Source organism: Accipiter gentilis, chromosome 22, assembly GCF_929443795.1.
Source record: "Accipiter gentilis chromosome 22, bAccGen1.1, whole genome shotgun sequence".
NCBI lineage: Eukaryota > Metazoa > Chordata > Aves > Accipitriformes > Accipitridae > Astur > Astur gentilis.
This window is the reverse complement of record NC_064901.1, coordinates 10,524,607-10,550,196: the sequence shown is the minus strand read 5'-3', so window position 1 is coordinate 10,550,196 and position 25,590 is coordinate 10,524,607. Positions and strand designations below refer to the sequence as shown.

The following is a 25,590-nucleotide window of genomic DNA, read 5'->3' as shown; positions in this document are numbered from 1 at the left end:
TGAACATATGATTACATTTTTACGATGAGTAATTATTTCCTGGGTATGTCTGGCAAATAAGTATTTTCATATACTAATGTGATTTTGCTAACTTGCTCCATTAAATATGCTTTTAATACTTGACTCTACATATGTTCTAGTAGTCATGAAAAGACATGGTGTACTTACCTCTAAAACAAAGAAAACGTGCATCATATGAAACCTTTGAAGGTTTTCCTGACAGCACGCTGGGTTTCTGTACCTCCCATTCATAAGTACCTTAATGCACTGTGCTGAAACTCACAAAAATCTCAGAGCTGCAGCTGAGGCACAAAAGTTGTCTAGAGAGTCTATGATTATACAAACAAGCCTACATCTTGGCTTATACAAAACAACCCTTTACCATCATCACCTCCTAGAAAGCCTCTGCTCTGTGCTCTCTAGGGATTCCAGCCAGCCTTCCTCTTCATTCTCTTCAATTTAAAAAAAATCAAATACCTTATTATTACCATCCCCAAAGCCTTTCCATCATTGTTTTACATTGACTTTCTTAGCAAGAAAAATCCTGACACTATTTTATTTGGAGAGATTTCTAGATTCCCCTGACAGAAGTAGCTGCACTTGCAGTCTGACTTGGGGAATCACTGCCTCTGTGGCAAAATGCTACTCTATTGCTTTACAATCCTTGCAGTGTCAAAAGCATGACAGATTTTAATACAATTCCTAGTAAGACAGGAATTAGTATTTACCAATATAAAGAATTTGATTGGAACTTTGTAACACTACACTGGTTTGGCAAGTCATTGCAGCTCACAGCATGAGCTGTCAGCCACTAATCCCACTATGATGCATTTCAGATAAAAACCATACTGTAAAATAACAAAATTGAGATAAAGGCTTTGTATCATTTTAGTAGTAACATTTTTACAAATCTCAGAACTGAAAAATTCCAGATTTGAAAACCGCGGATATTGGAAGTTTTCACTTAACCCCACTACAGGACAAGAAATCTTAGCAGAGCTGGTGAAATATTAAACTACCAACACTGCAAAGATCTTTTTGTATGGAAGGGGTGGCCAAAAACCCCATTTCTTGTATTTTCTGACCAGTTCGAATGAAAATTAAGACACCTGTTTACCTTTCATTTGGGTTAAACTAAGCCCTCTGATAATATATTAGCATCGGATTAGGAATGAGGAAGTTGCTCACAGCTTAGGGCATGAAACTTGAAAATGGTTGATTTAAAGTCATCACGAGCATGCCTTAAAATGAAACCCTATGCTGTTCATTAGAGAGCGCTAAACTATTTGATGTTAAAAAACAAAGTCTGCCTAATTTTCTATTTGTAAATTCTCTGCATGTTCTTATGAAATTTAACTCTATGTGACTGCCTCGCTTAGCTTATTTCTTGCATGACAACCACAATCACATCCTTTCCACAGACAATCACTTCTCCCCTGAAATGCCGAATTCTGTTGTCCTTTGAGGGTCACAGTGGCCCTGTCCCTCCTCATTTCTTTACTGAGACTTTCTGGTCTTTCTGTGCCTCCTGTGTTCATTGTATGACTCCCCTACTGGGTGTCATCCATGGGTAGTGGTAAGCCTTCTTTCTAAAAGTACTCATCTTATTCCACATTGTTCTTTTGTAACACAGTCTCTTTCACTTCAACTGACAATCCCAATGCTCAATTTCTAAATTCCAAAAGCAGGGACAGGAAAGACTTTGAAGAGCTTTTTAATTTCATTCAGCCAAGTTAAGAAAACAGCTCAAGTTAGGCTGCCTGAAATACTGTTTGCAGTATGAATTCCTATAGCAAATACAAACTGCAGAATACAAGTATTTCTGATGCTTTATTAGGATTTATCTTCTTTTCCTTGAACTACTTCTTCCATGCTTTTAGAAGGGAGGGTTTGAGTGTTTCAAAAGGGCAGTTTAATGAAAGCCAACACTGACAAGGCGCTCTGTGTGGCTCTGACACAGAGATGCTTTTGTTCCTTGCACTAAACCAGAGAATGTCAGAAAACTGTTTGAGCACAAGGCAACAGACATTTTTTCCTCACAGTTGCTGAAGCCTGTGACAAAAGACATACATACACAGTATTCCCCCAAATACCTTGAACTTGGTTCTTTCATTGCATTTACACAAATGCATTCAGGCTGAAAGCTGACAGCTTCTTGCAGTGCTTGTAAAATCCAAGTAGAGAAGCAATGAGATTTTATTGCCACCTTTGCTCAGCTTTCCTCTGGTGTGTCTTTCTCCAGAAACGTTTTGCAATGACAGATTGTGCTCTACAGGCAGCGTATACTGCACACCATGAAAGATATTATATTGCTAGAGCGGGGAGGGGGAGGGGGTGGGTGGGAGGAGAGTATGTTAGAAGCCTACTTTTGTTTCTGGTGCTTTTAACAAAACAAGAAATTAAAAATGTTTCCATTATACTGCTGACATTTTCTACTAGGAATAAAGAGATCTGGGGCTTATATTCTCAGATCTCCATTCTATTTCTGCCCATTCATTTTTTGTAAATTACTTCCATGCCTTAGTTTATACCTGTATGAAAGAAATATGGTATTTTTCCTTGAATTCTTGTTATAGAAAGGTGACAAATACTACATTCAAGATAAATACCTTGTATTGTTACAGCTTCAGCATGGACTTTGGAAAAAAAACCCTTTAGCAAGGTTAAGGAAGAAATGCCTAGGTTGGTGATCTAGGACTATGAATTTCTGACTATTAAATATTATCCTAAATCCTTTCAGTCACGCTGAAACACCTTCACTGCAACTTTGCCGATGTGACCTATCCTCATTTTATGTGCAGTGCACGTCTACATCTTCATCTACAAACAGTAACAAACTGCAGCCAATAAATAATGCAACAGGAGCTGTTGAAACCCCAAAGGGCAAGGGCTAAAGATGTACTTTGTGTTGGCCTTAAAAATCCCGAGAGTTTAGCTGTGGAGCCACCTCTTAGGATGAGGGACTTGTGAGTAATAAGAGAAAAACCGTGATATTGAATACGGAAAGACGGTACAAACGTGGGAACTAGGAAAGACAGTCAGGGTAGGGACGGAAGCCATAAATAACCTTGCTCGTTTACTGTGCCAGAGACAGAGGAACGGATTCTACGAAGCATACCCAGTCAATGAATGTGAACGCCTAACTTCTTCCTTCCTACCTACTTTTCCTCTTTCAGTGCCATTGCAGAGATTGCCATATAGAATAGAGACTTCAGAAAAAAAAGGATTTTCATCTAACATCTACTATGTTGAGGCAATTAGCAATAGCTAACAGTTAATGATGCTTTCCTCATGAACGGATGCTAAGAGTTATGAAACCTTGCCTGGCAGATAAATGGTACCTTCCTCAGCCATCTGTCTTACAGATGATCCTAGATGTACAGCTATTATTTCAGTCAGACACTGGCAGCTCTGCAATTGTTCATGGCCTCAGTGAAGAATAGTACCTGTCATGCAGTTTGAGGGCTCTGACTTTTAACAGACCTGTTTTCAGCTCGTCTGAAACGCTGAGCAACTGCACATGGGGAAGCAACGGAAAAGAACAGGCAAGATAAAACCCAAGGGTACTCACATTTCTCTACAGGCAGGTTTAAAAGCCCTCAGGACCGTCCTGAAGAACTTTTGCTAGAACTCGCTGCTAGAATTGCAGACGGTTCTCTGCCCACTTGAGAGAAAACACCAACTGCAAGCCCTTCCACCACTGCTCTCCTCTTCCCTGGGAGCTGCATCCCCACACGGCTCTCTTGGCAGTTACTTCATCACCTCTTCTGTCTTGCCCACATGGTGACCCAGAAGTCTCCAACCCTTCCCTCACCTTGCCCACCCTCACCTCCGAATTTAGCTGCTGTTGATTTGCAGCATGAACAGTGCTGACACTTCCTTATCCCTAAAGACCAATACTGGGATGCTTCCAATTGAGCTAAGCTCTCACGAGCCTCAAATGAACGTAGCGATCTATTATTAAAGCTAAATAATACCTTTTATTAGAGTGCCAACCACACCTACAATGCTAGGGATCTCACAGCTGCCATCAAATGTTTCCAGATGCTGTATTTAATAAAACTGGTAAAGGTTTTGGAAAGAAGGATTCTCATTAAAATCTTACTATTTCCCACAAGTAAATGCACTTTTTGTAGAAATTGTTATTTTCTGACCATGCTAATCCAAAGAAAGCTTCACTGTATCTCTTCTTTCTGAAATATGAAGAAAACCTCACTGATTTGCCTGCAAACCAGCTTATTGATTAATGTTAGTTGCATATGTTGAAGACTTCCTTTTTGATATAGTATGAAACACTATCAAATTTTTCTGGTTTATTTTTATCACATTTCCTTTCTGTTCTACCCAGAAGAGAACACTTAAGACATAAGAAAACTCTGTCCTCCCATCTCTAGCAGAAACAGAATTTCAACACAATACAGGCTCAAACTTTAGTTCCTCTGCAAAAGTTATCACCATTTTAGCTACCAGAGACCTGTGAAATTGTTTAAAATATCCATTAGAATTTTGGTAGATGCCTATTCTCTACACTTCTAAAGCCATCTGACTTCCCTAGCTAACAAGCTTACTTTTATACCCTTTTATACCCTGAATACTTGGCCTTAACACTGACGATGTGCCATACTACTATGCCTCCTCGTAACAGTATGTTTACACTCAGTTTAGAGTTGCTCAGTCATTGTGAAAATATATAGTAAATTACCTTTTTTGCCTGTAATGCGTAGTTAACCCTTGCCAAAGCTAGCCACCATCACATTATCTATTAAAATGTTACCACAATTCGGACTGCATGAGGTGACAACAGACAAAAAGATAGTCACAATTCAAATAAAAAAGTATAATTGAAACATATATAATACCATATATGCTTCCAGATGATGCACAAAACAAGCTGAAATGATGTGCTATGACGTGGATGCTGAAGCTTCAGAATCATTGGACAAATTAGTTTTTATATAAGTTCATGTCATTACCCCACTGGTAGCTGAGCACATCCATGAGGGACTAATTTTGAAAAAAATTAAACCAATTTTTAATCTGAGACATTGCAATCCTTAGCGAGTACTGGATACGTCTACTAGTCTGCTCACTACTTAAAGTAGTGCACATGTTCATTGATATTGTGACTTGCAGCTGAAGGTGACAGGCATCTTGGTTTGATTTTCTGTCAAATATTGTACCTTCAGGAGTATGGCAGCAACAATGTTCTCCAACACACTAGCATATCTTCTACTTGGAAATCCTAATATATTGAATCAGTAAACATTCATGTTTGAGTCTCTTCCATGACTCAAAGATAACAAACAAAACCCCATCATGTTTAGCATAAATTATACACAACAGTAGATTAGGCTGATGATTTATGAAAATTGTAAGATCAAGAAAAACAATGCCAACGTGGTGAAAATGATCTAAAAAATGCTCAGAAAATGAACCAAACATTTTCTTTTTCTACTCTTACAGGATAAATGTACAATAACAATGGAAAAGAACTGCCATTGTTATGTGTAAGCTACAACAAAATGGTGTTCTGAGCAGGTTTGCTTCTGATGCCCCAGAGATCTATTTATTATTTTACTAAAAGTTTCATACAGCTTGGGCATTGGGCATGTATGGCATTCAACATCAGATGGATGACGTTCATTCTAGCAAAATCTACCTAGTAACTAAAGTAATGTAATCAGTTGACAATATTTGCCAACAGGACATTTTTGAGATTAGCATCTTAGGGACCACGTTTAAGCCTGAAAAAAGGAGATGGCAGCAAAGTCACTTCATATTCCATACAAGTCTTCTGTGAGTTGCCCTTATTCAAATATATGGGATTACTTCTGTGTAGAATTCTACCTTTATAGTTTTATTCCCATAAAGCAATTGTTTTTGTTTTGATAAAAATTTGTCAATAAAATTAGATGGCCAAAAGAAGACAGTAACAATTTGAGAATAAGCATTTTATAGCTAATTGAAAGCAAATTAACACAGAAGTTTTTTAACCTGTACAGCCTTTAGGTACGATGCTAATTTAAACCTGTGTTAGCCATTGTTTGGAATCTGCTTGGTCATGAAATCCATTAACCTAGTTCCCATTACTTCTTTTTCAATGGCAGTATTCTTTCTAAAGAAAGTTTTCATCGTTAAAGCAGAAACCAATTTTTATTCAGTTTTGCTAGAAGGAAATAAAATTCTCCTAGAGTGAAATATAAAAATGTCATTTACAAATCATATTTTGAATCGGTAACTCAAATAATCCAAGGACAATTTTCTTTTGATCACAGTTACAGTATTTAATGACAAAATCAGGGCTTCCAGTAATGACTCAAGAGAGCAGGTCCCACTTTTTTTCCCCCAGAATGGCACAAAATAATTTCTACATCTTTGAGAACTTTCAAGGAATTGGTTACAATAGACACCAGCAAGTATTACAATTCTGGCATATCATAGCAAAACCTACCTACCTTTAAGATCACTTTTTAGAGAGCACATTTTTGTTAATATTTCACATAATGCACAACTTTTGCTAGACACAAAAGTAGCCTTTTAAGACAGAGTTTGCAGTACAGTACTCAAGTCTAACAATACATTATTTTTATTCTTTACAGAACTTTAAAAAGATAAAGAAACTACTGATATTGTTACAATTTACAAATACATTCTTTCATATGAAACACTAACCTGCATTATAGTATATGTTATGTACATGACTATCTAATAATACTAGGTTGTATACACTACAAGCTAAGTTCCAGAAGGAAATTGCAATGCTGTAAGATTTACCTTTGGATAGACATTTATACACCTCTGATATTTTTTTTTCCCTAAAAACTACCAAATCTTGTAGTTAATGAACAAGAAGAACAAAGTAAACACACAGACAAACCGCTTTTCCTTCATTCAATAACACTAGGTTACTCAGAATTCCCATAGTAAATGGCTTTTGATGGTTGGATAGAAGTCCTGAGTTATGATACATAACACAATACACTTAACTGGAGGATATTAAAAAAAAAATATGCTGAAGAACTGTCTGTGGGACTAAAGTAATGTTTTCGAACAGTTCAACTCACAAAATGTCTGGAACTTAGCAGTGCAACTGTGACCTTGTCCTGTCCAGCCAATATTCATGTAAACACCTGAAAACCATGTCTTTTTATGTGAATTTAAACAACTATTTCTTTTCAGGTTTATCTCATCTGGGGTTTAGACACTTCTAAATTATTGACAAGCTTAGAAGCCCAGCTAGATGGCAGCAGTTCAAAACCTATTCCTTCTTTCTCTCAAGAGAAAGACTGGTGAGGTTAGCAGCAGAATATAGTTAAAAAACTGAGAGTGGAAAAGATGACAACAGAAGATAGCTATGTGGTCAAAAATGTACTCCCTGACTAATTTCTAATGCAGCTATTTTTAAAAACCAGCCTAACATTTGGTCTCTAGCAGGAGTTTCATTTCTAATGAGAGACCGTTTTCCTGGTTAATTTGCAGAAAATACCCACAGTCATTACAGCAGTGCTCAGAAAGCTACTGGCATTTCCGGGCCACGCATTAATTGTACGTAGCTCAATGGAGCGTTCAGAACTCATGTTGTTAATGAGCCTGTTCTGACTTATAACAGATATGGCCAAATTCCTTTTCAGTTGATGGTGTTGGATGTAGTAACTGTTAGAGCTGACGCTAAATAGATCTAAATGATCGTATGGTACTACACAGATGACAAATTTACCCCTTCTCTCAATTCCCAGTGTGAAAATAAATAAAAAGCTTCATATAAAACAGTTTAAATTACAGTAAAAAAAAAAACCCAACCAAACAGATGTAAAGTTTGAATGCAATCAGTTAACTAGACAGTGTCCTTAGTTCAAATGAGCATGTTTTCCTGAAACCAGGCATCTTTTTACAAAATGGGTATTTCCAAGCGATTTTCAGTTACTTCAGCTTGCAGTAACTAAAATATTCTCAATTACTACAGAAGCTTTTATCTCTCTTACAAGCACTGCTCTGAGGATTTTAGACTGTTTAAAGTGTCATCAATAATGCAAAAATCTTATTCTACATTGAAAATGAAAACTACAGTACATTCATATAATGCCAGCTTTCTGGCTCTCCAGTAAGATGAGGACAGAAATGAAGAGCAGGCATCTTCAGAAGACGAAGGCTGAAACTTCTGCTAGGATTTCTGTTTCTAGATTACCGTTCTTTTGTTGTCGTTTTTTTGTTTTGTTTTTTTAAAAAGCAGCATCTTTTTTTTCTTTTTTTTCCCCTTCATTCTAGAAGCATATTAGAACATCTTAAAAATGTTAAGAAAACAGCTGTGAAGGAAAAGAGTAACCTACTCATTTTTGTAAGAGAATACAGTGCATATATTGCATATAGTGAATACAGAGTGAAGTAGGAAGTCACCCTTCAAGTGATAATATATATTGAAAACTGAGACCCAAAACTAGGAGTTATGATTCTATGTACCAAGACATGCTTTTTGAAAGCCTCTATTTTAAAAATCAGATGACTAGCTAACACAAAAGTCATTCTAATCAAATTTCTGAAGTGTTCCAAAAATTCTTACTATAGAATTTATGAAAAAGAGGTGACTTGGAAAATGATGCATTCTCATTTTCCCAGGCCTTTGCATTGTCATTTACACAGACCTTTAGCCACAGAATCACAGGTAAAAAGAAAATGAAATGTTATTTTATACCAGATTGCCAAATTCTAGACTGTGTTTGAGGCACAGCTATGTGTGTATAGATGTAAAAATGACTTTTTTTCCTCTATTTTGAAACCTCAAGCATACATTCTGTAGGTTTCGTTATACTATTCAAATAATCAATCCTGAAGGGAAAACAGAAATACTCAAAATGCAGCACTGGTAACAGATTCCCCTATGAAATTCAGATATGCACTTCTGAATGCTGGTGATGGCACATGCAAAACTTCCTACATTGGGTAGAAGAAACACGTTTTTCTGTTTCCCAGGACAAAGCAGCCTATTCTCCACAATAGTTACAACCCCAGGTGTTTAATTCCAACATTCACATCCTGCTGATGCTACATAAAATGAAGAAAAGTATACCCCTTCTTTGGATTTTAATTCCGCACATACGTCCATAACCAGTTAAATAACTTTCTGTACAAATGGGAAAGAATATTACTATTTTAATCCCAATCAACTTGTCATTTGGTCCAGTTCCCCTGTTTGCTTTCACTCCTGTAACAACTGAAATACAGGTAGAAAGTACTGCAGGACTGTGTAGCAATATTACAAAAGAGGAACAAAAGTCAAAAAAAGGTAGAAATGCAACACTTTTTCCTGCACAGAAACTGAAAGAATGCATCTCCACTGAACTGGAAGAAAAAAAGCACACAGAAGTCTGGATCTCCTGTAAGAACTGCTGAACATAGCCTTTCCAGTTTCTCAGGAAGGTTTCAACTTTGGGCAGTATCTCAGCATTTGTGCTTCATGGCAAGCTGAAAAATAAAGAAAAAATGAATTAAAGAGAGATCACATGTAACCATAGCTATATCAAGCTAATGTGGCTAGTCTGGATGAGAAAAGCTTGTAAAACAAATTCTCCAAAAGATGCCTGAAATTCATAACTTGTTTGCACACAGATATGCAGAGTTGTTCCCTTTGCTGTGACTATAAAGCAACCAAAATGGGAACTCTGCTTTGCTGCACAAAGTGTTCACAAACACTAGTAAGTCGAAATTGGTGCCTTTCTCTTCACTGTCACTGTTTTGCCAGAAAGTTAGTTTTGCCATTTGAGCAACACTCAGCTGGACCTTACTTTTCTGGTTTCACTGGAATAGTGTGTTTTCTTTTCTGTACAAACAACATCTAAGGTCCAAGTAGCAGCTGCCCCTCAAAGACTTAACCAGAAGAATATTAACAATAAGCAACACTGTACTTATTCCTAAATGCTCCACCAAACCCCAACAAAACTCTCTTGCAAACTAAAGCACACCACCACAAAAAAGTGTCTCTCTAACCTAATACATTCTTGGGTGGCTGCCCTCTGCATTTTGGCGAGATAAGAGTAAAGAAATTGCAGGACTACAGTACCTCTAAGATACAATTCAAGACCTGGGGCACCAATACAGAAAAAATTGCAAGAAAAAGCATTGTAAACCCTATTTTACTAAGTTATCCTTATGATCATTGAGATGATAAGCATTTACGGTCCTCTAAGAACTAAACTATATTTTGTTTTCTTCAAACACAAAGACGCTATTTTCTTGTTAAAAAGACAAAACCCAAGCATTTATTACAAATCCTTAACTATCATCCACTGAAAGACTGTCACACTCCTGTTTCAGGCAGCTGGAAATTGGGAGAGCTTCAAGAGCACACAGCCCTTCACACTCATGTAAGGAAGACTGGTAATCTGTAGAACTGGACGGGCAGAAAGGTTTCACAAACCTCAGTCCACCACACAGTCCGAATTAGAGATTACCCTTTTCTATTCTGCATCACTTAGGCATTTCCTGCAGAAACTGTTCTGGCTTTCTGCCATAGAGACATGTAAACTCAAATGACTATGTACAAAAACCTGATTGAGAGTTTCCCTGTATTTTTTATTTAATAAAAAAAAAAAAAAAAAATTGTATTGTGGATGTTTTCAGCTTCTCCACTGTTCCTGCTGCTTCCCCCCCCCAATTTTTGTTTTGAATTATTATTTTGTAAACCTTTATTTCTAAATATGGTACAGCATAGGCTATCAAGGATGGTATTTTTATTACAATACCGCATACTTTAATCTGGAGAGTTTCTTAAAATAAGATTTTCCCAACACAACCTGTTTGAAAAGATTTGTTTCTGTTCACAGCATGGCTTCATCTGTGGAACTGCTGTTCTGCACATGTGGAAGATGAAAGGGCAACACACACTAATGAAACCTATTCAAATCTTAATCAAGATTCATAGCGGCCCAACTATCAGAGGCATTTTTCATTTTTGAACTCCCTACCAAGCAGCACTCTACGCTTTACTCTAAAGCGCCAAACCTGTTGCCCCCTACCCTAGAAGGGGTGGTAGCTGCTGTATAAGGTTGGTTTTCTGAGTTGGCGTAGTTATCATCACTGGGGGAGGGAGGGAGGAAGAAGGTGGCCTTAGATGGAAGAGTCCAGGAGCAGACTCGTACCATACTCATGCCACTAAGCTGAACCATGCTAATCCAAATGGACCACGAAGTAGAGGATTATCCTGTTAAAAATTAAAGTAAGTTGGTTTGTGAATTTTAAAGACTATGTAAGACAGAGGCTTGTATAGAACTGCAAGATAACAACCCAGGATTTCTAGTGCTAATGCAGTAGCCAGGCACTGTTTGGCATAAGCATGACAAAGCCTAATGCATGTCCTAAGCAGCAAATCTATCACACTTACATGCTAAAATGGTTGCTCACGTGCAGAAAACTTTCTACCACCAAACTGAGTGCTGTGGATGCCTAGAATTTCTGTCACAGAGATGGAAGCTCAGCACCATTATGCACATGCAGAAGCAACAGGCATAGTACTATCAATACCTTCCACCAAGAACAGAGAATGTCCACACATTCCTGAGACTGAACAATTCCTCAAAATCCTCATCACTAACATTTCCAGACATAAAAAGATACCTCTTCAGAAACGGACAGTCACAGACCTATGACTGCTTATCAGAGGAGATTAACAACAATTTCACTATACTGCTGCACAAAGTATGGGGAATAGTTCCAAGCAGTAGCGGGAAGACGGATTTGAAATATGATTCAGGAAGGTGAAGATAGGCAGTTTCAATTCAAGTGGCAATGCAGCAAACCTCAGACCTATGGACCGAAATTATAAACCAGAAAACTGCCAAGTGAGGAAGAACATCAAGAAAAACAGTAAGCTGTTTGTGAACAGTGACCGACTACAATTCTTTCCAGAGCTTCCTCCCCTCACAATAAAGGAACGTGTGACTGACCTACTCAGAGCCTCGTATCACCAAGATCTTACCTTGTGTGCAGTTTCTGCAAACTGCTGAGCACTGTTTTTCAGCTCCTCTGTCTTCTCTTCTGCTCGACCTAGCCTTTCACCACGCTCATTCAAAGCCTGACTTGCCTTCTGTACTGCACTTGTCACACTGTCTGCTGCTGAATGGAGTATGCTGTTTCCTGCGATATGAAAAGAAACTATTAGAACACCCAAATATATATATCCTTTGTATTAAATACGATTATTTTGATTTATAATGTTCTAGAGCTGATGTGTTATCTGCTAGTTTATCATCTAGTTGCATTTTGGATAATGGGATAAGTTACTGTTTTCTCACACAAACCGTATTATTAGCAAATTATAAACAAGTACCGTGTTGCAACATAATACTTGGGGAATATAAGGAAGCCATGGACGTAACTTAGGTATGTATTATTTTTTAAGCCTTATGCTCATACATCATTTCAGGAAGCTATTCTTCTAAATCAATTAAACTGTTCACAAGTGCACACAGCTTCTTCACAGCACTATTATGTTAATATAGATAAACCTTCTTTGGAAGTTACACTGTTTCCCTAGAGAATAAATAATTGACTCCGCAGGAGATGTCTGTATGAATTCACCATTTTTTTCTATATTATAATTATTATAATAATGTATCATTTACAAATGCACCCAAACCACTGTTACTACAGTTATTTTATGCTGCTCTGATCTATCTAACTTTGACCCTTCTCCACATGGAGCACCAGCCATATTTCATGTGACAACATACTTTATTTAAACCTCAGTATTTAAAGTCCCAGCAAGGCTCAGTATCTCCTAAAACTTGAGCTTTACCATCCAAATCAACTTAGCAGTTTCTCTGTTTCTTCTCTGGCACACAACGTAATAGTTTCTTCAAGTTTTCAACAGAACTGCATCCCTTTCAAATGATCAATCTTTTCAGTACTCCTTTCTATACTGCTTCTCAACAGAAGGGATTATCCTCTTTCTGGAATGAGCTGCTGATCAATGTTTATAATATGAACCACAGTACAAACTGAAAACTCTGAAGAGGAAGCTGCATGTTATCAGTATGAACTGGTACGTATTAAAATACATGTAGGACAAAAAAATATTTTTTCCTATCCCTTTAACCTTTTCAGCCAAAGGACTAGTAAAAATTTGGCTTTTCACAATGCAGTAGGCCCTTGGTGCTTTCCACAAGCTTTAAAACTTAATCTACCTTACAGGGTTTTTTTGTTATCTAGCAGCTTGTTGTCTAGACATATACAAAGGCACTGTGAGAGCCAGAAAGCCAATACAGACAGAGTATTAACTACTAGGCTCGCTGTTGCTGCCAGTTTTCTAAATTGCCCCAAATATTGTAATCAAACAGAGCCTTTTTTTCACAGCGTTAAAACCAAATAGGTAAGTAACACTTTTAAATGAACTATGCGGGTAAAGGCGCGAAACCAGTTCAAGACACTAAGCTGAACTGCGCACTACAGCAAATTTGCTGTTACAACAAAGTCTGTTCTTACATACAAAGAAGTGGAAATAAACACAAACCTACTGCCTTTATTGTTATTCTGAAAAGTGTGTCTACTTAAAAGGTATTGCCAGGTTAAAAAATAAAACCCGAACATTAATTTGAGGGTTGTTTTGCTATTAGTTTCATAAGGAAAAAGAACAAAAGACCCATTCAGACTCATTTTTGAGATAATACTCCTTTCCTTAGAAACAGCAAACAAACAATGGAGAGTGAAACAGAAGGTTGCCCCACAGAGCCTGTGGATCAACAGTACAAAGCTGCACATGCAGGAACTCTTCAGATAAAAAATTCCCTTAAAATTTTATTAAACTAAAACACAACTAGTATCAAACTGTGGAGGCAGGGGAGGGAGCCAGGAACCTACACACAGTGACTCACACATGATGAGTCAATATGAGAAATATCAAGCAAAGAGCACCCTGGCCTCCTGTATACCAATATTGTTATATTTTTCACATCAGTAATAAAAAAAAATAACGGATGTATAGGATGCGGAACAGCTACAGGTTTGGTTTTGTCTATTGTTGCACGGAACAAAAAAGGCTGCATTTACAGAAGGAAAAAAACAAATGGCATTAAAGAGATGAATATCTGAGAATACCGTGAGTTGGAATTTGCAGAGGCAGAAATGAAACTATCTTTTCAAGTGGTCTCTCTTCAGACACTGAGGAGTCTGATAATAAAATCAAACAAATTTAAATATTGTACACTTTCTCATTTCAAGATTTTTCAGTTAATTGTTATTTTGTTTATAATTTGCTCGTTTAAAGCCAGTTCTTAGGAGATTATTTTGGTGTCCGTTCAGGTAACTTTTCCAATAAACACATGTACTGGGCAACACCACACAGCAAATAAATTTCCCTTTTTTGGTGGTGTGATCTACAGGCTTTAACCTCTTGTATAAATCAGTGCTACTTTTCTAAGATAAGAGTTTTAAAAGCTCTCAACACTGGATCAACTCTGTTGTTGCTTTACAAGATCACAAACCTTCTGCTGAATTCAAGGGAAGCAGGGTACATGGAGAGGTTTATAAAACTAAGCATCTTCTGAAGTCTTAATGTGTGTTCAGGAGTAGAAGTTAACACAGATTGCTGACCTTCTGTCAATGTCAATAGGAAACTGCAGAATGAAAACATTCTGTATTTTCTATATTCCTGAAAATACCAGGATTTGTGGCCAAAGATTGGTATCTATTTCTCCACATTGTTTCCAGCAGAGAAGAAAGAACTTGGAAGTTTGGCACAGTAATAATAATTGGTTTTCTTTCTAGATAATACAGTATCATGTTCTCTCCAGGTAAGATCTGCTGTATTTTTCTATGGGCAGTGACTTGCAGAAGCTGCTATTCTGAGGTTGTTTTGGAGAACTAGTTTTGGATAATCTTTTCCAATGGAACATCAGTAAAATAATACACCCCACCCCAATCTATGAGCAACACAGAAACCCATGTGTCAGTAGTCTATTCACTGGTGTCTATCTAGAGCATGTGTAGGTGGTTTCTCGTATGACTGACTATGCCTTGTCCTTATATTAGTACCACTGCAAGAATAGCAACACTTGTACTGGATGTATTGGAGAATCATTCCTATGAACAAATCCCCTACAACCTGCAAATTTTTTAAGCTGTTCTTCAGGACATAACCACTACGATTCAAGATCTCCAGAGAAATCTGTTCCATGACTGAACAACAAAACTGCCTGAACTGTACCCACTTAGGTGTAAACATGCCAACAACCTGCCCTGAGCCACTTAAGAAAAACTCAAAGAAATGTGACAGTTAACATCTCTTTCCTAGAGTCTGGAAATCCCGTTTTCCATCTTTGCTTAGTTTTTACCAAAGACGTGACAACTGCTCTTAACCACCTTGTTTTGGTGGTGGGTGGGTGGTTTTTTGGTGTGTGTTCCCCCCCCCCCCCCTTCTTTCTCTATGAAAATTTTGAGAAATTTCAGGACTTCTCATATACCAGGTGAGAAACACAAGCTCCTCAGTGGAAGACTTTCAACAGCTTTTCACATACTTCTTTCTCAGGAGAGAGATTTTATAACACTTACAAGATGAGATAAACACCACCAAAATATGGGTATGGGTCAGCTGATGTTCTGAATTGTTTTTTGTAGGAAAGCACTTGCATTATTCCCAAGATGTCGAACTCCAGGGGTCTGTGATCTCAAATTTTAGATGGCTACAGACTTCACTGAACAGAAAGAGTCACATGCTTATGTTGCTGCTTTTTCTAAGGTATACAGGGATCCACCCATTTTTGGAGTGCCTGTATCTTTCTATAGCTCTGTAGAACAAATCCCAGCAGTTGAGACTACAGACTTTTCTCTTTCAAATACACATGAAAGGAAAATAGAAAAGTTTACATATTTTGTTATTTTACTAAACAGCTTTTTTTGAAGTGTCTATTATGGGCAAGCACACAGCTTTTCACTATATAACAGTATTTGCAGACTCACGGAGTAAGTGGAGTAAATACTGCCAGATCACATGGGGAAAATATGTATTTATACTGAGTTTAATATAAAATATTAGGTTAATATTAATTTCTAGTATCAGCAGAACATGTATATTTAGGCCAACTTCAGTATGAAACTAAATAAATCATGCTTAATTCAGTGAGTTTCTTCAGTTTAATTTTGCTATATATAAAAGCAAGAAACATACTGCTGATTTATTTTCAGTTACTCAAACAAGTAGCTTAATAAGGTTGCTTCTAAAACAGTTTTTTCTTCTATAATACTTTTTGTCATCTTCTCTGAAGTTGTCTACCCAGAGGAAAGGAACATGCATTTCCAAATCAATCCATAGGTACACAGCCTGGTAATCCAATTTGCTAAGCAAAATATACATCTTATTTTGAATTTGCTGTAGCAAAATATAAACTATCGGAATTAAACTCCCCTCTCCCCTTAGAAAATTCAATTAGCGACTTGTATAATTATACATAACGTTACTGGGACACAAAGGTGCAGAAATAGCAGAAGGGCAGCAGCCCTGTTGTGAGTGTTTTAGACCAGTGAAGCTATAAGTATTACTTGCTTATGGACATAAACACTGAAGAAGTAACACTTTGCAGGAAACACCGCAGCTCCTCTCAGATCAACTTTTAAGTTTTTGGTTCTTATGATCACAAACTATATCAGAGAGTCTTGCAGCCCATGAAATCAGGTGACATTGCTTTAGGCCTTTTATCATGCACAAGAGAAAAGTACATCCTTAACCCAACAGTACATGAAAGATATGGAGATACTATCATCAATCAGCATGGAAACCAGTCTGTATGTTGAAGAAACTAATTGGTCTACAGAGATACCATTATTTAGTCTTCATGTTTTGTTTTAACACACATTCATAAAAGTTTCATAGTATTCTCTATTACCCACATCAAATGTATTTCAGTTCAGTGCAGGGATTTATCTGTATGTTAGTGATTAAGACTTTACAGTGACTGATTTGTAAATGCAAGCATTTACTTTTTATTTGTATATGCATTAACACAGCATTTAGCAACTACCTCCTTTTGAGAAGCAAATAAATGCAATTAGCAACAATAATTAAGAAGTTCTATCACACGAACAACCTTTTTATTTAAAGAAAACAGGTATTAACGGTATCCATTCAACTGCATAAAACTGGACCTGTGTCACTGAATAAAGGTGAAAAGCATAATGACAATCAGTTCATTAACAAGACCACCTCTATCGCAACATAATTATTCTATATACCTACACATACTATTTAGACTCAGATATGCTGGTGCAACTAGAATTTCAACAGAATTTTGGAAACACTGATTGTAAATACAAAGAACGGCTTTTTTCTCCTTCACTATTTTGTGTTTTGTTAACTGCCTGTGCACTCATCACTTAAGAACCAAAAGCACTGAACAATTAAAATATCAATAAAAACCTGAAGGACTCTAAGGGGAAAAGAAAGGTGCTGAACTATTAAGAATGAACATATCCTTCTGAAAGAAGGGAGCATCACAGATGCTTTTTGGAAGTGGGAAAGTGATCGGAAGAAGGGAAGCGGCTATATAATAAGCATTATTTCTATTCCCAAGTTACTTCAAAAGTCTTACTGAAAAAACAGTTTAAACTGTCAAAAGCCAAATATAAAAAACACTGAGGGGAAGGATTAATATAAATTCTGGGTTTTCTGAAAGAATAGTGAAAGAAGCCTTAAGACTGTATTTCTAATTATAGCTAGGAATTAAGATTACTTTCCAGTTTATCTCATCACTCCTTAATAATGGAGGTGACAAAGACAGACTGCAGCTTCAAAAGAGAATTTTGAAAATAAATCACCTTTTTAATGTCCATCTAAAATTAAAGATCATCCTTTTGACTTATATAACAGACCAGCTTCAAATTCTCTGCTTAGTTAGAGCAGTTTTTTAACCCTTCAAACCAATGATTAATATTAGACTTCATATACATACATAAAATTTGATTAAATTATAAGGAAAATTACAAAGAAAAAAACCCCAATTTGCAAATATTTTGACGTTGTGATCACACGCTCCAAATCTCTTACCGGCAAGTTACCTAAGCATAGGAAAAATGCTCAAGATAAACAGTAATTTCAGGTCAAGTATTTCTGTAATTTTTAAAGATTTCTAAATGAACTTCAGAAATATAATAAAGTTAAATTTTTCCCTTAAAGAACCACAATTAAGTTCTTAGGTCTTTCTTAGCATGTCATCCAGGCTCTTAATGTTGAATAGCATGGGCCTTGGTGCTGATTTAAAAGGAATGCCAATAGTAACTGGCTCCCATTTGGACTTTGAACTGCTGACCATTACCCTTGATATCCACCCACCTTGTTGCCCACCTATCCAGTCTGTATTTCCCCAGCTTTGCTATGACAATGCTAGAGGAGACAGTGTTGAATGCCTTGCTGAAGTAAAGGGGGAAAAAAAAAAAAAAAAAAAAAAGAAAGACATCTGCTGCTCTCCCTTCATCCACTGAGCCAGTCACTTCATCACAGAAGACAAGCTGGTGGGGAACAATTCGCTTTTAACAAATCTCTGGTGCCAGCACTCCTTGCCCTCTGTATGTCTACAAAAGTCTTTCAGAAGTATTTGCTCAATAGCCTTACAATGATAAAAAATGTATTTCAAGTTAACTAGCAATTGAAGTTTTCAGCACAGAACTACTACCTGGTTCAAATAATTGTTAAATACCAAACCTCCTCTATGCATGCAAACAGAATTCAAACTCATGAAAACCTCATTTAATCTTCAGTCCTACTCATAATGTGGCTATTCACGTTGGATGTTGTCTTAGTTGTCAGTGTCAAGCATTAATTGTCAAATTCCAGGCTTGATAAAAATTACTAGTCATTTGAGTATCTCAAAGTAGAAGTGGTTTGGGTTTGGGGGGCGGGGGGGGGGATTTTTTTTTTTCTTTTTGAATTGTCAAATCTCTTTTATCCACCCCGTCTTGTCTTTCATAAAAAGTTCTGAAAAACACCTACCCATAATTAATGCACAGCAAAGATACACAGTACTTACTTGATACTAAACTCGTTTGCTACTTCTTTACAAAGTTTTAATAGACTGGAGAAAACCTTATCAAATCTATCAGCATGACAGCTCATTCCAGTCACAAGGAGACTTTTTTTTTTTTTTTTTTTTTTTTTTTTTTTTTTTTTTTTACCTAATGTCCTTTTGTGTCTTTTTGTCAGTGAAAGGCTGCTATTTTAGCATTCTGCTTCTGGCAGGTTATCTCTCTGGCAGAGATAATGTTTGTTATGCTAAACGTGAAGGTAATGTGGCTCAAGCAGCAGGAAATTGAGGGGGAAGAAATCCTCCAGTGTGGGCTGCTGTGTGGGAATTTGTACTTGTTCCAGCTAAATATCTCCGCTGGCAGTGCTGATCAACAGCTTGCAAGTAACCACACTCTGCAGCCCATGAACAGCCCTGACACAAGCTTCCCTAAACCTCCCCTAAATCTACTAGGGTACAAGCAGCTCCACTGCAAAACTCCTCTCCACGTTCAAGGATGAGAGCTGGGATTTGCCCCACAGAAAAACTAACTGTTTCTGAACACAGCAGGAATTGGATGATTCCTATAACATTGCTTTGGACTCACAACAGCTGGAACAAGTCACAGAAAGTCTCAATCCTGAGTTACAGGTAGTAGTGTTTGTCAACAGTAATCTGTATTATGCTCGTATTATTATCTAATTTTACTTTCATTTTAACCAATCTGGCTACAGGTAGGAACTGTACTAAAGCCAGCTGTTTGATCTCCTTCAGACAAACATGCTTTATCCTGTTTAAATGCTTTACACCTTCACTTTAGGATGTGTATTCTCCCATCTCCCCAAAAGCATTGCAAATTGGTAACTTTGTTTGGCAAGTAACGAATTAAGATCACTGCTATCAAAGCCAAAATACTAGGCTAAACAGATTTTAGTATGATCTGGTCTGAATGTTCCAAGTAAACTCCTGAAGATGATGTTTAACAAAAATTGATGGACATATAAGAAAATTACAAGAATCAGCAGATACTTTAAAAAAAGTTTTAAGAGCAAGGTAAATATACAGTGATACTTATCTAGTATATTTTCCAAGTCTCCAACTACGTGTGGCTTTGGGGATTTCATGAGACAGAGTACCTTTGCACACATCAACTTGATTGAATTCTTTTCATAAACTGCTCTAAGGAAAGAACCAATCCCACTTTTAGCTGGCCAAATAATATTATCTCCAGACATACCAAAGAATTGTGTCTGGATGATCTCTGCTGTTTAACTCACCTATTTCAACATATTATAACCAGAACCACACAAATTAAAGAAAATCAGGTAGCATGAAACACAGCAGACCATTAGGTGACCAAAACCTGAAAGGAGAACGTGAACAGAATGACTTCTGCAGAGCACAAGGAATAAAATTGAATGAAGTGGAGAAGATGAGGTCTTTAAAAAAAAAAAAAAAAAATCACCTTAAGGCTTCAACAGTTCAGGTTTTTTACTTATAACAAGCAAGGTGTATCCAAATTTCTCAATGTGGCTTGCAAAAATCTTAGATTTAGAATGAGATGTATTGCAAAAAACCACCTCTTTTTATGATTCTGCAGGGGACTACAAAAATCCCTTGCATGGACAGTTGAGTAGGATAAGATTTCTTATCACAGTCAGAAGTAAATGGAAAGATTCTCTGATGCTAGCACCCTTTTATTTTAAATAGTGACATTAAACAACATAGGGGCCATTAGAGTAAAAAAAAAAAAAAAGCTTGCAAGCTTTGCTGCTTTTGATCAGCTGAGTGGTAAAATCACTGGAAATGGGATAACTTCCATGTGGATTTTTTACTGACATTGATGTCATCCTGTAAAGAAAAAGTATCCTTTTTTTGGTTGAAACCTTTCAGCAATTTCTACCAGTAGGTGAAATCCAGTATTTCCTGCATATCTTCATGATCACAAGGTGAAATATCCAATCGAATTCCATTCAAAATCAGAATATTTTTCTGTAAGGAATATTCAGAAGGAGGAAACAGATTTCATATAGGAGAAAAAGATGGTAACTACTATGAAGAGTTATATTTAATATGAAAAAAACCTATTTTGAATGAAAGCCTGTGATGGGTTGACTCTGGTTAGCAGGTAAGCTCCCACCCATTTGCTTGCTTACTTCCACCCAGTGGGATAAGGGAAGAGAATCAGGAGGGCAAAAGTGAGAAGACTCAAAGATTGAGATAAAAACAGTTTAGTAAGTGAAGGGGGAGAAAAAACCCCACAACAAAAAACAAGCAATGCATAAACAATTGCTCACCAGCAGCAGCCCAATGCCCAGTCAGTCCCAGAGTAGTGGCTACCTTGGGAAAACAGCTCCCCCCCCCAGTTCTTATTGCTCAGCATGCTGTTACATGGCATGGAGTATCATCCTGGTCAATTTGGGTTAGCTTTCCTGGTTGTGCCCCCCTCCCAGCCTATTTGCTGGGAGCAGGCAGAATGAGAAACCCAAGGTCTTGACACAGTGTAAGCACTGCTCACCTAAAATGGTGGTATGTTATCAATACAGTTTTGGTCACAAATCTAAAATACAGCACTATACTGGCTGCTATGAAGAAAATGAGCTCCATCCCAGCCCAAACCAATACAAAGTCGAATTGACGTTTTCCCTGTCAAGGCAATCCAAAGGCTTTACACATCTCCAGATGCAATTTTTTTTGTTTTGTTTTGCTTCAAATTCACTTCACCAAAGTATTGACATTTCTTTTAGGGTGTGTAGAAGAATCAGGTAGCAACATACCCTGAAGATGAAACGCAAGATTCTTCTAAACAAAGGTACTGCTTATAGTCTCTGTGTCAATACTACCGATTGATCTTCTGATTAAGTAGTGTTAATTATTATTGAGAAACATAATGCACTAACGTGCTACAACGGATGCATGGAACAACATATTTGTCAACAGATTCACACCACTAAATCAGGTAGGTGACTTTGAAAATTCTGTATCTGCTACAAACTCAATCTGTGTTTTTACAAAAAAGACTATTTAAGTAGCATATTCAAAATCACCATCTCCTGTTACCACATAGGCTGAAATAAAGTTGTAGTTCATGAGTAAGAATGAAAAAGACTGAGTGAGAACTGGTCAAGGTCAGGATGGAGTCAGTCAAGAGCAATGGTTTGAACAAAGCAAACCAAAAAATGCAATGTCTGGCCTGAGACTGACTGGCTGTGCAAGAGCAGCTGCCCTCAGGGAGAATGTGGTCTGGTAACCTAGGAGCTATACGTTTAAGGGCAATCTTTTAGCAACATCCCAGTCACCCAGGACTGGTGTGACTACGTTTATGTCTGAATGTTTTCTCTGCTAATTGTGCACAGTTCTCCTATCTGTTTTGACCAGCTACTGTCAGTAATAAAAATCAACTTGAATGTAGCTTGTATCTGATTAATCACTCCTTTTAGAGAGCACTTCACAAAAGCTGCCACCTCCTCCACCCTCCAAACTGTACTTAACCACTGAAAACAACACTTCAGAAAGAAGAAAATGACCACAGGAAGCTCAATTTCTTTACCTGGCATTTATTCAGGCAGGAATTCAACTCCCTAGAAAGATTTTTTTCCCAAGGAAAAGTCAAGAAAGGAAGTTACAAATTTCTCTAGTCTGAAAGCTTCCCGTAGGCTGTCAAGGCTCAGGTGACTCCCACATATTAGCCAGATTCAGCAGTCAAAACAGTAAGTTTTGTTAGGAGAAAGAATTATGCCATTAAAAAGAAATTAACAGTTGTTCATTACTGCAACACAGCACTGAAGACATGAAGGCAAATCTCTTCCTCCACTAAAATTGTCACAGAAACTGTTCACAACAAGGAACAGATGTGTCCAGAATGACCCACCAGAAACACCACAATAGTAATGAAGGACTAAGTGAACTCTAGGCTTCTAACTCAGGAAGCTTAGGTATTTCAAAATCAAAATATTTAGACTGATAAAGTTCCAACTGATGGTAGCATTTCACACTTCCATATGCTGCCTCTCTTTACTGAGCATATTTGTTTTGTTAAAATCACCACTACCAGAGAGTTACAGTTCCTAGACTACCATTAGCCCAAGGCTTTCCATCACTACTGCAACGTAACAGCTGATCATAAAGGTCGACAGGATGAATGCGTTCTTCCCCTCCTTTTTCATTCCTCTCACCTCCCTGCCAAGTGACTGTTGCACATCCTTTCACATGTATTGGTGCTGTGCTGACAGCCTCGTTTAGGAGCTCTTGTGAATAAGAGAGGAAACTGCTGCTAAAAAGAACCAAACAGATGCAAGTTTTCTGACCTCTCAAATAGCCACACAAAAGCCTTATTAAACAGCTCAAGTTATTAAGTAGATTACAGAAACGGTATTTCTGTGATTGTAATCCTATAAGATAATTCCCTCTTACAACTTAATGAATGCCCGTATCACACGAATGGAATGTTCTCTAGATAATTTCAATATTTAAATTATCAGCCAGAAAGGATGACTAAGTGATCCGAAAGACAGAACATTCATAGAAAGTATTATCTTTACTGGGTTTATTAATTGTAACTTTGAAATACGTGAAACCTGAACTTAAATCTGATCATCAATTGCTCAATTTATCTTTCAAGGATAATGTACTTCCCAACTTAAATTTGAGCCTTAAAAATCTAGAAGTCTCCTAGCTCAGCCTGGACCAGGAGGATTTCCATGGACTTCACCTTATCTGAAAGTAAATAAAATACTTCTGTAGGTCTTTGCACTTGAATCTGGAAAGTTTATGACTTTCAAAAGAAGCATGAGTTACCAAAGCCTGGTAACTGTTGTGATATAAGTGGTATATATTCTGCACTTAATTTAGCTTTTACCAGTCACACAGCATTAAGAGTCACTCTACTCTCAAGTCATGGATCAATGTTCACCTTCGTAAAAATCTGATTCTGCCCAGGAAAGTAACACAGGTTTCAGAGTAAGAAGTGATCTCAAATTAAGACTAGTGATTACACTAGTTTCCCCTGTTTTGATGTGGGGTAGGCAATTTCTTCTGACACAAATGAATCTTTTAATAGCCATTAACACCAATAGTGGCCAGGAACAGCTGCTAATAGAACAATTCAGGCAAATGTTGCATATTATTTAGAAACAGAGAGACTTTTAGATTAAAAATCCATCTAATTTTGTATTTTGTCCAAAGCACAAGACAGAAAGAAAAAAGAAACAGTGGATTATAAGCACTCTATAAACCTCTTAAAATATGACCCCATACTTTTGAGTGTTCCTGACTTGCAGTGCAGCCTATAATATTAATTCTAGTAATTTCAAATATTTTATACTGTAACAACATGTTCTAATTTAACACTAGTTTGCCACTTCATTGCTTTTGAATCTTATTTACATCTCCATACAATTTCTTTTTATGTATCTGTAATCTTGTACTTTTAAGGCCAAAAAAAGCCAAGTTTCATATATCTCAGTTCTCACATGAGGACACAGTGTATTATATTCCTGCTGCTAGTTAAGAAATATCTATACCCTGGGAGTTAAACAGACATTTCACAGTTATTTCTAACAATAACAAAAAATACCTTGTGAATCATAACATTATACTTTTAAAAAGGTCATACTGATTATAAAGAATGTAGGAGGAAAAATGATAATCCTAACTGCTCAGCTGCAAAACCTTCATCAGCAAACAACAAAACAAGACAAGCTTTATTGACAATTGAGATCAGTTTCCTCCTCTGCTCTCATTAGCCATGTCAGCTCTTTATATTTGCTAGGTACATTTTAAGATGAAGAAAACAAAAAAAGAAAAACAAACAAAAAAAATCAGTCTAGTGAGTAACATCCTACTTATTTTAGCCTCAGGTTTAACCTGTTTACTGGAATGAAAGCTAAAAAAGAAAGCCACATGCTCTTTCTGGATTGACTGAATGAAGAATGTGTCTATATTTCAGATTACTGCAATGACTGCAGCCTACACAGCCATTCCAGATCTGGACTGCTCGCTATTCCAGGGTCTTGCAAGTAATGGTGTCACAGCTGCAGAAAGCTCAGAAGAGACCACAAGGTCCACCTGAGGACTTGAGTAAATGCTCTGATTTCAAGATTGCTATAACTAGACTACTGATAGTACTCTACTTACTAGTAGAGTTATGCTCTACTCATCTGCTTGAGCTTTTTTTTATCATAGCTTTGTGAAAATGTTCTAAATGAGACACTGATGGAATAAAGTTTCTTCACTTTTGCACCACTATTAACCATGAACCATGTAGAACAATCACAGTGTCCAGGTGCTCAACGGCTAAGTAACTTAGAGCTGAAGTTCACAGGGAATGAAGAGGAGCCTGCTACGGTTCCTAAAGAGGGTTAAGAGAAGCCTGAAAGATAGTACCAACCTTAATTTGGCAGGAGTGGAAGGACATGCTACTAAAAACCTGTCCAGGTCAGAATAGCAATGCCTTTACTAACTGCAAGCTTAAATCAACACTTAAGAGAATTTTACCTTCCATACTTTCCTGTCCAAATCCATAACTGGCTTTAAAGCATCATTTCAGTGCTAGCCCTTTAGAGATGGGAAGGAGGGGAAAAGGAAAGAGAAGAAAGAATATTGTTTATGTAAG

General features: G+C 37.1%; 1 protein-coding gene across 4 annotated transcripts in view; it reads right to left on the bottom strand.

The window, feature by feature from the left end:
* Positions 1–6,261: 6,261 nt before the first annotated feature.
* The window catches only part of STXBP6 (syntaxin binding protein 6), a 116,885-nt gene continuing 97,556 nt past the window's right edge, over positions 6,262–25,590 (bottom strand). For all 4 annotated transcript variants that reach the window (XM_049825822.1, XM_049825825.1, XM_049825823.1 and 1 more), the window contains 2 exons: positions 11,969–12,126; positions 6,262–9,459 (listed from right to left, as the gene is read on the bottom strand). In XM_049825822.1, coding sequence (XP_049681779.1) covers positions 9,436–9,459; positions 11,969–12,126 — 182 coding nt within the window. In that variant the 3' untranslated portion in view covers positions 6,262–9,435. The remainder of the gene's footprint in view (positions 9,460–11,968; positions 12,127–25,590) is intronic.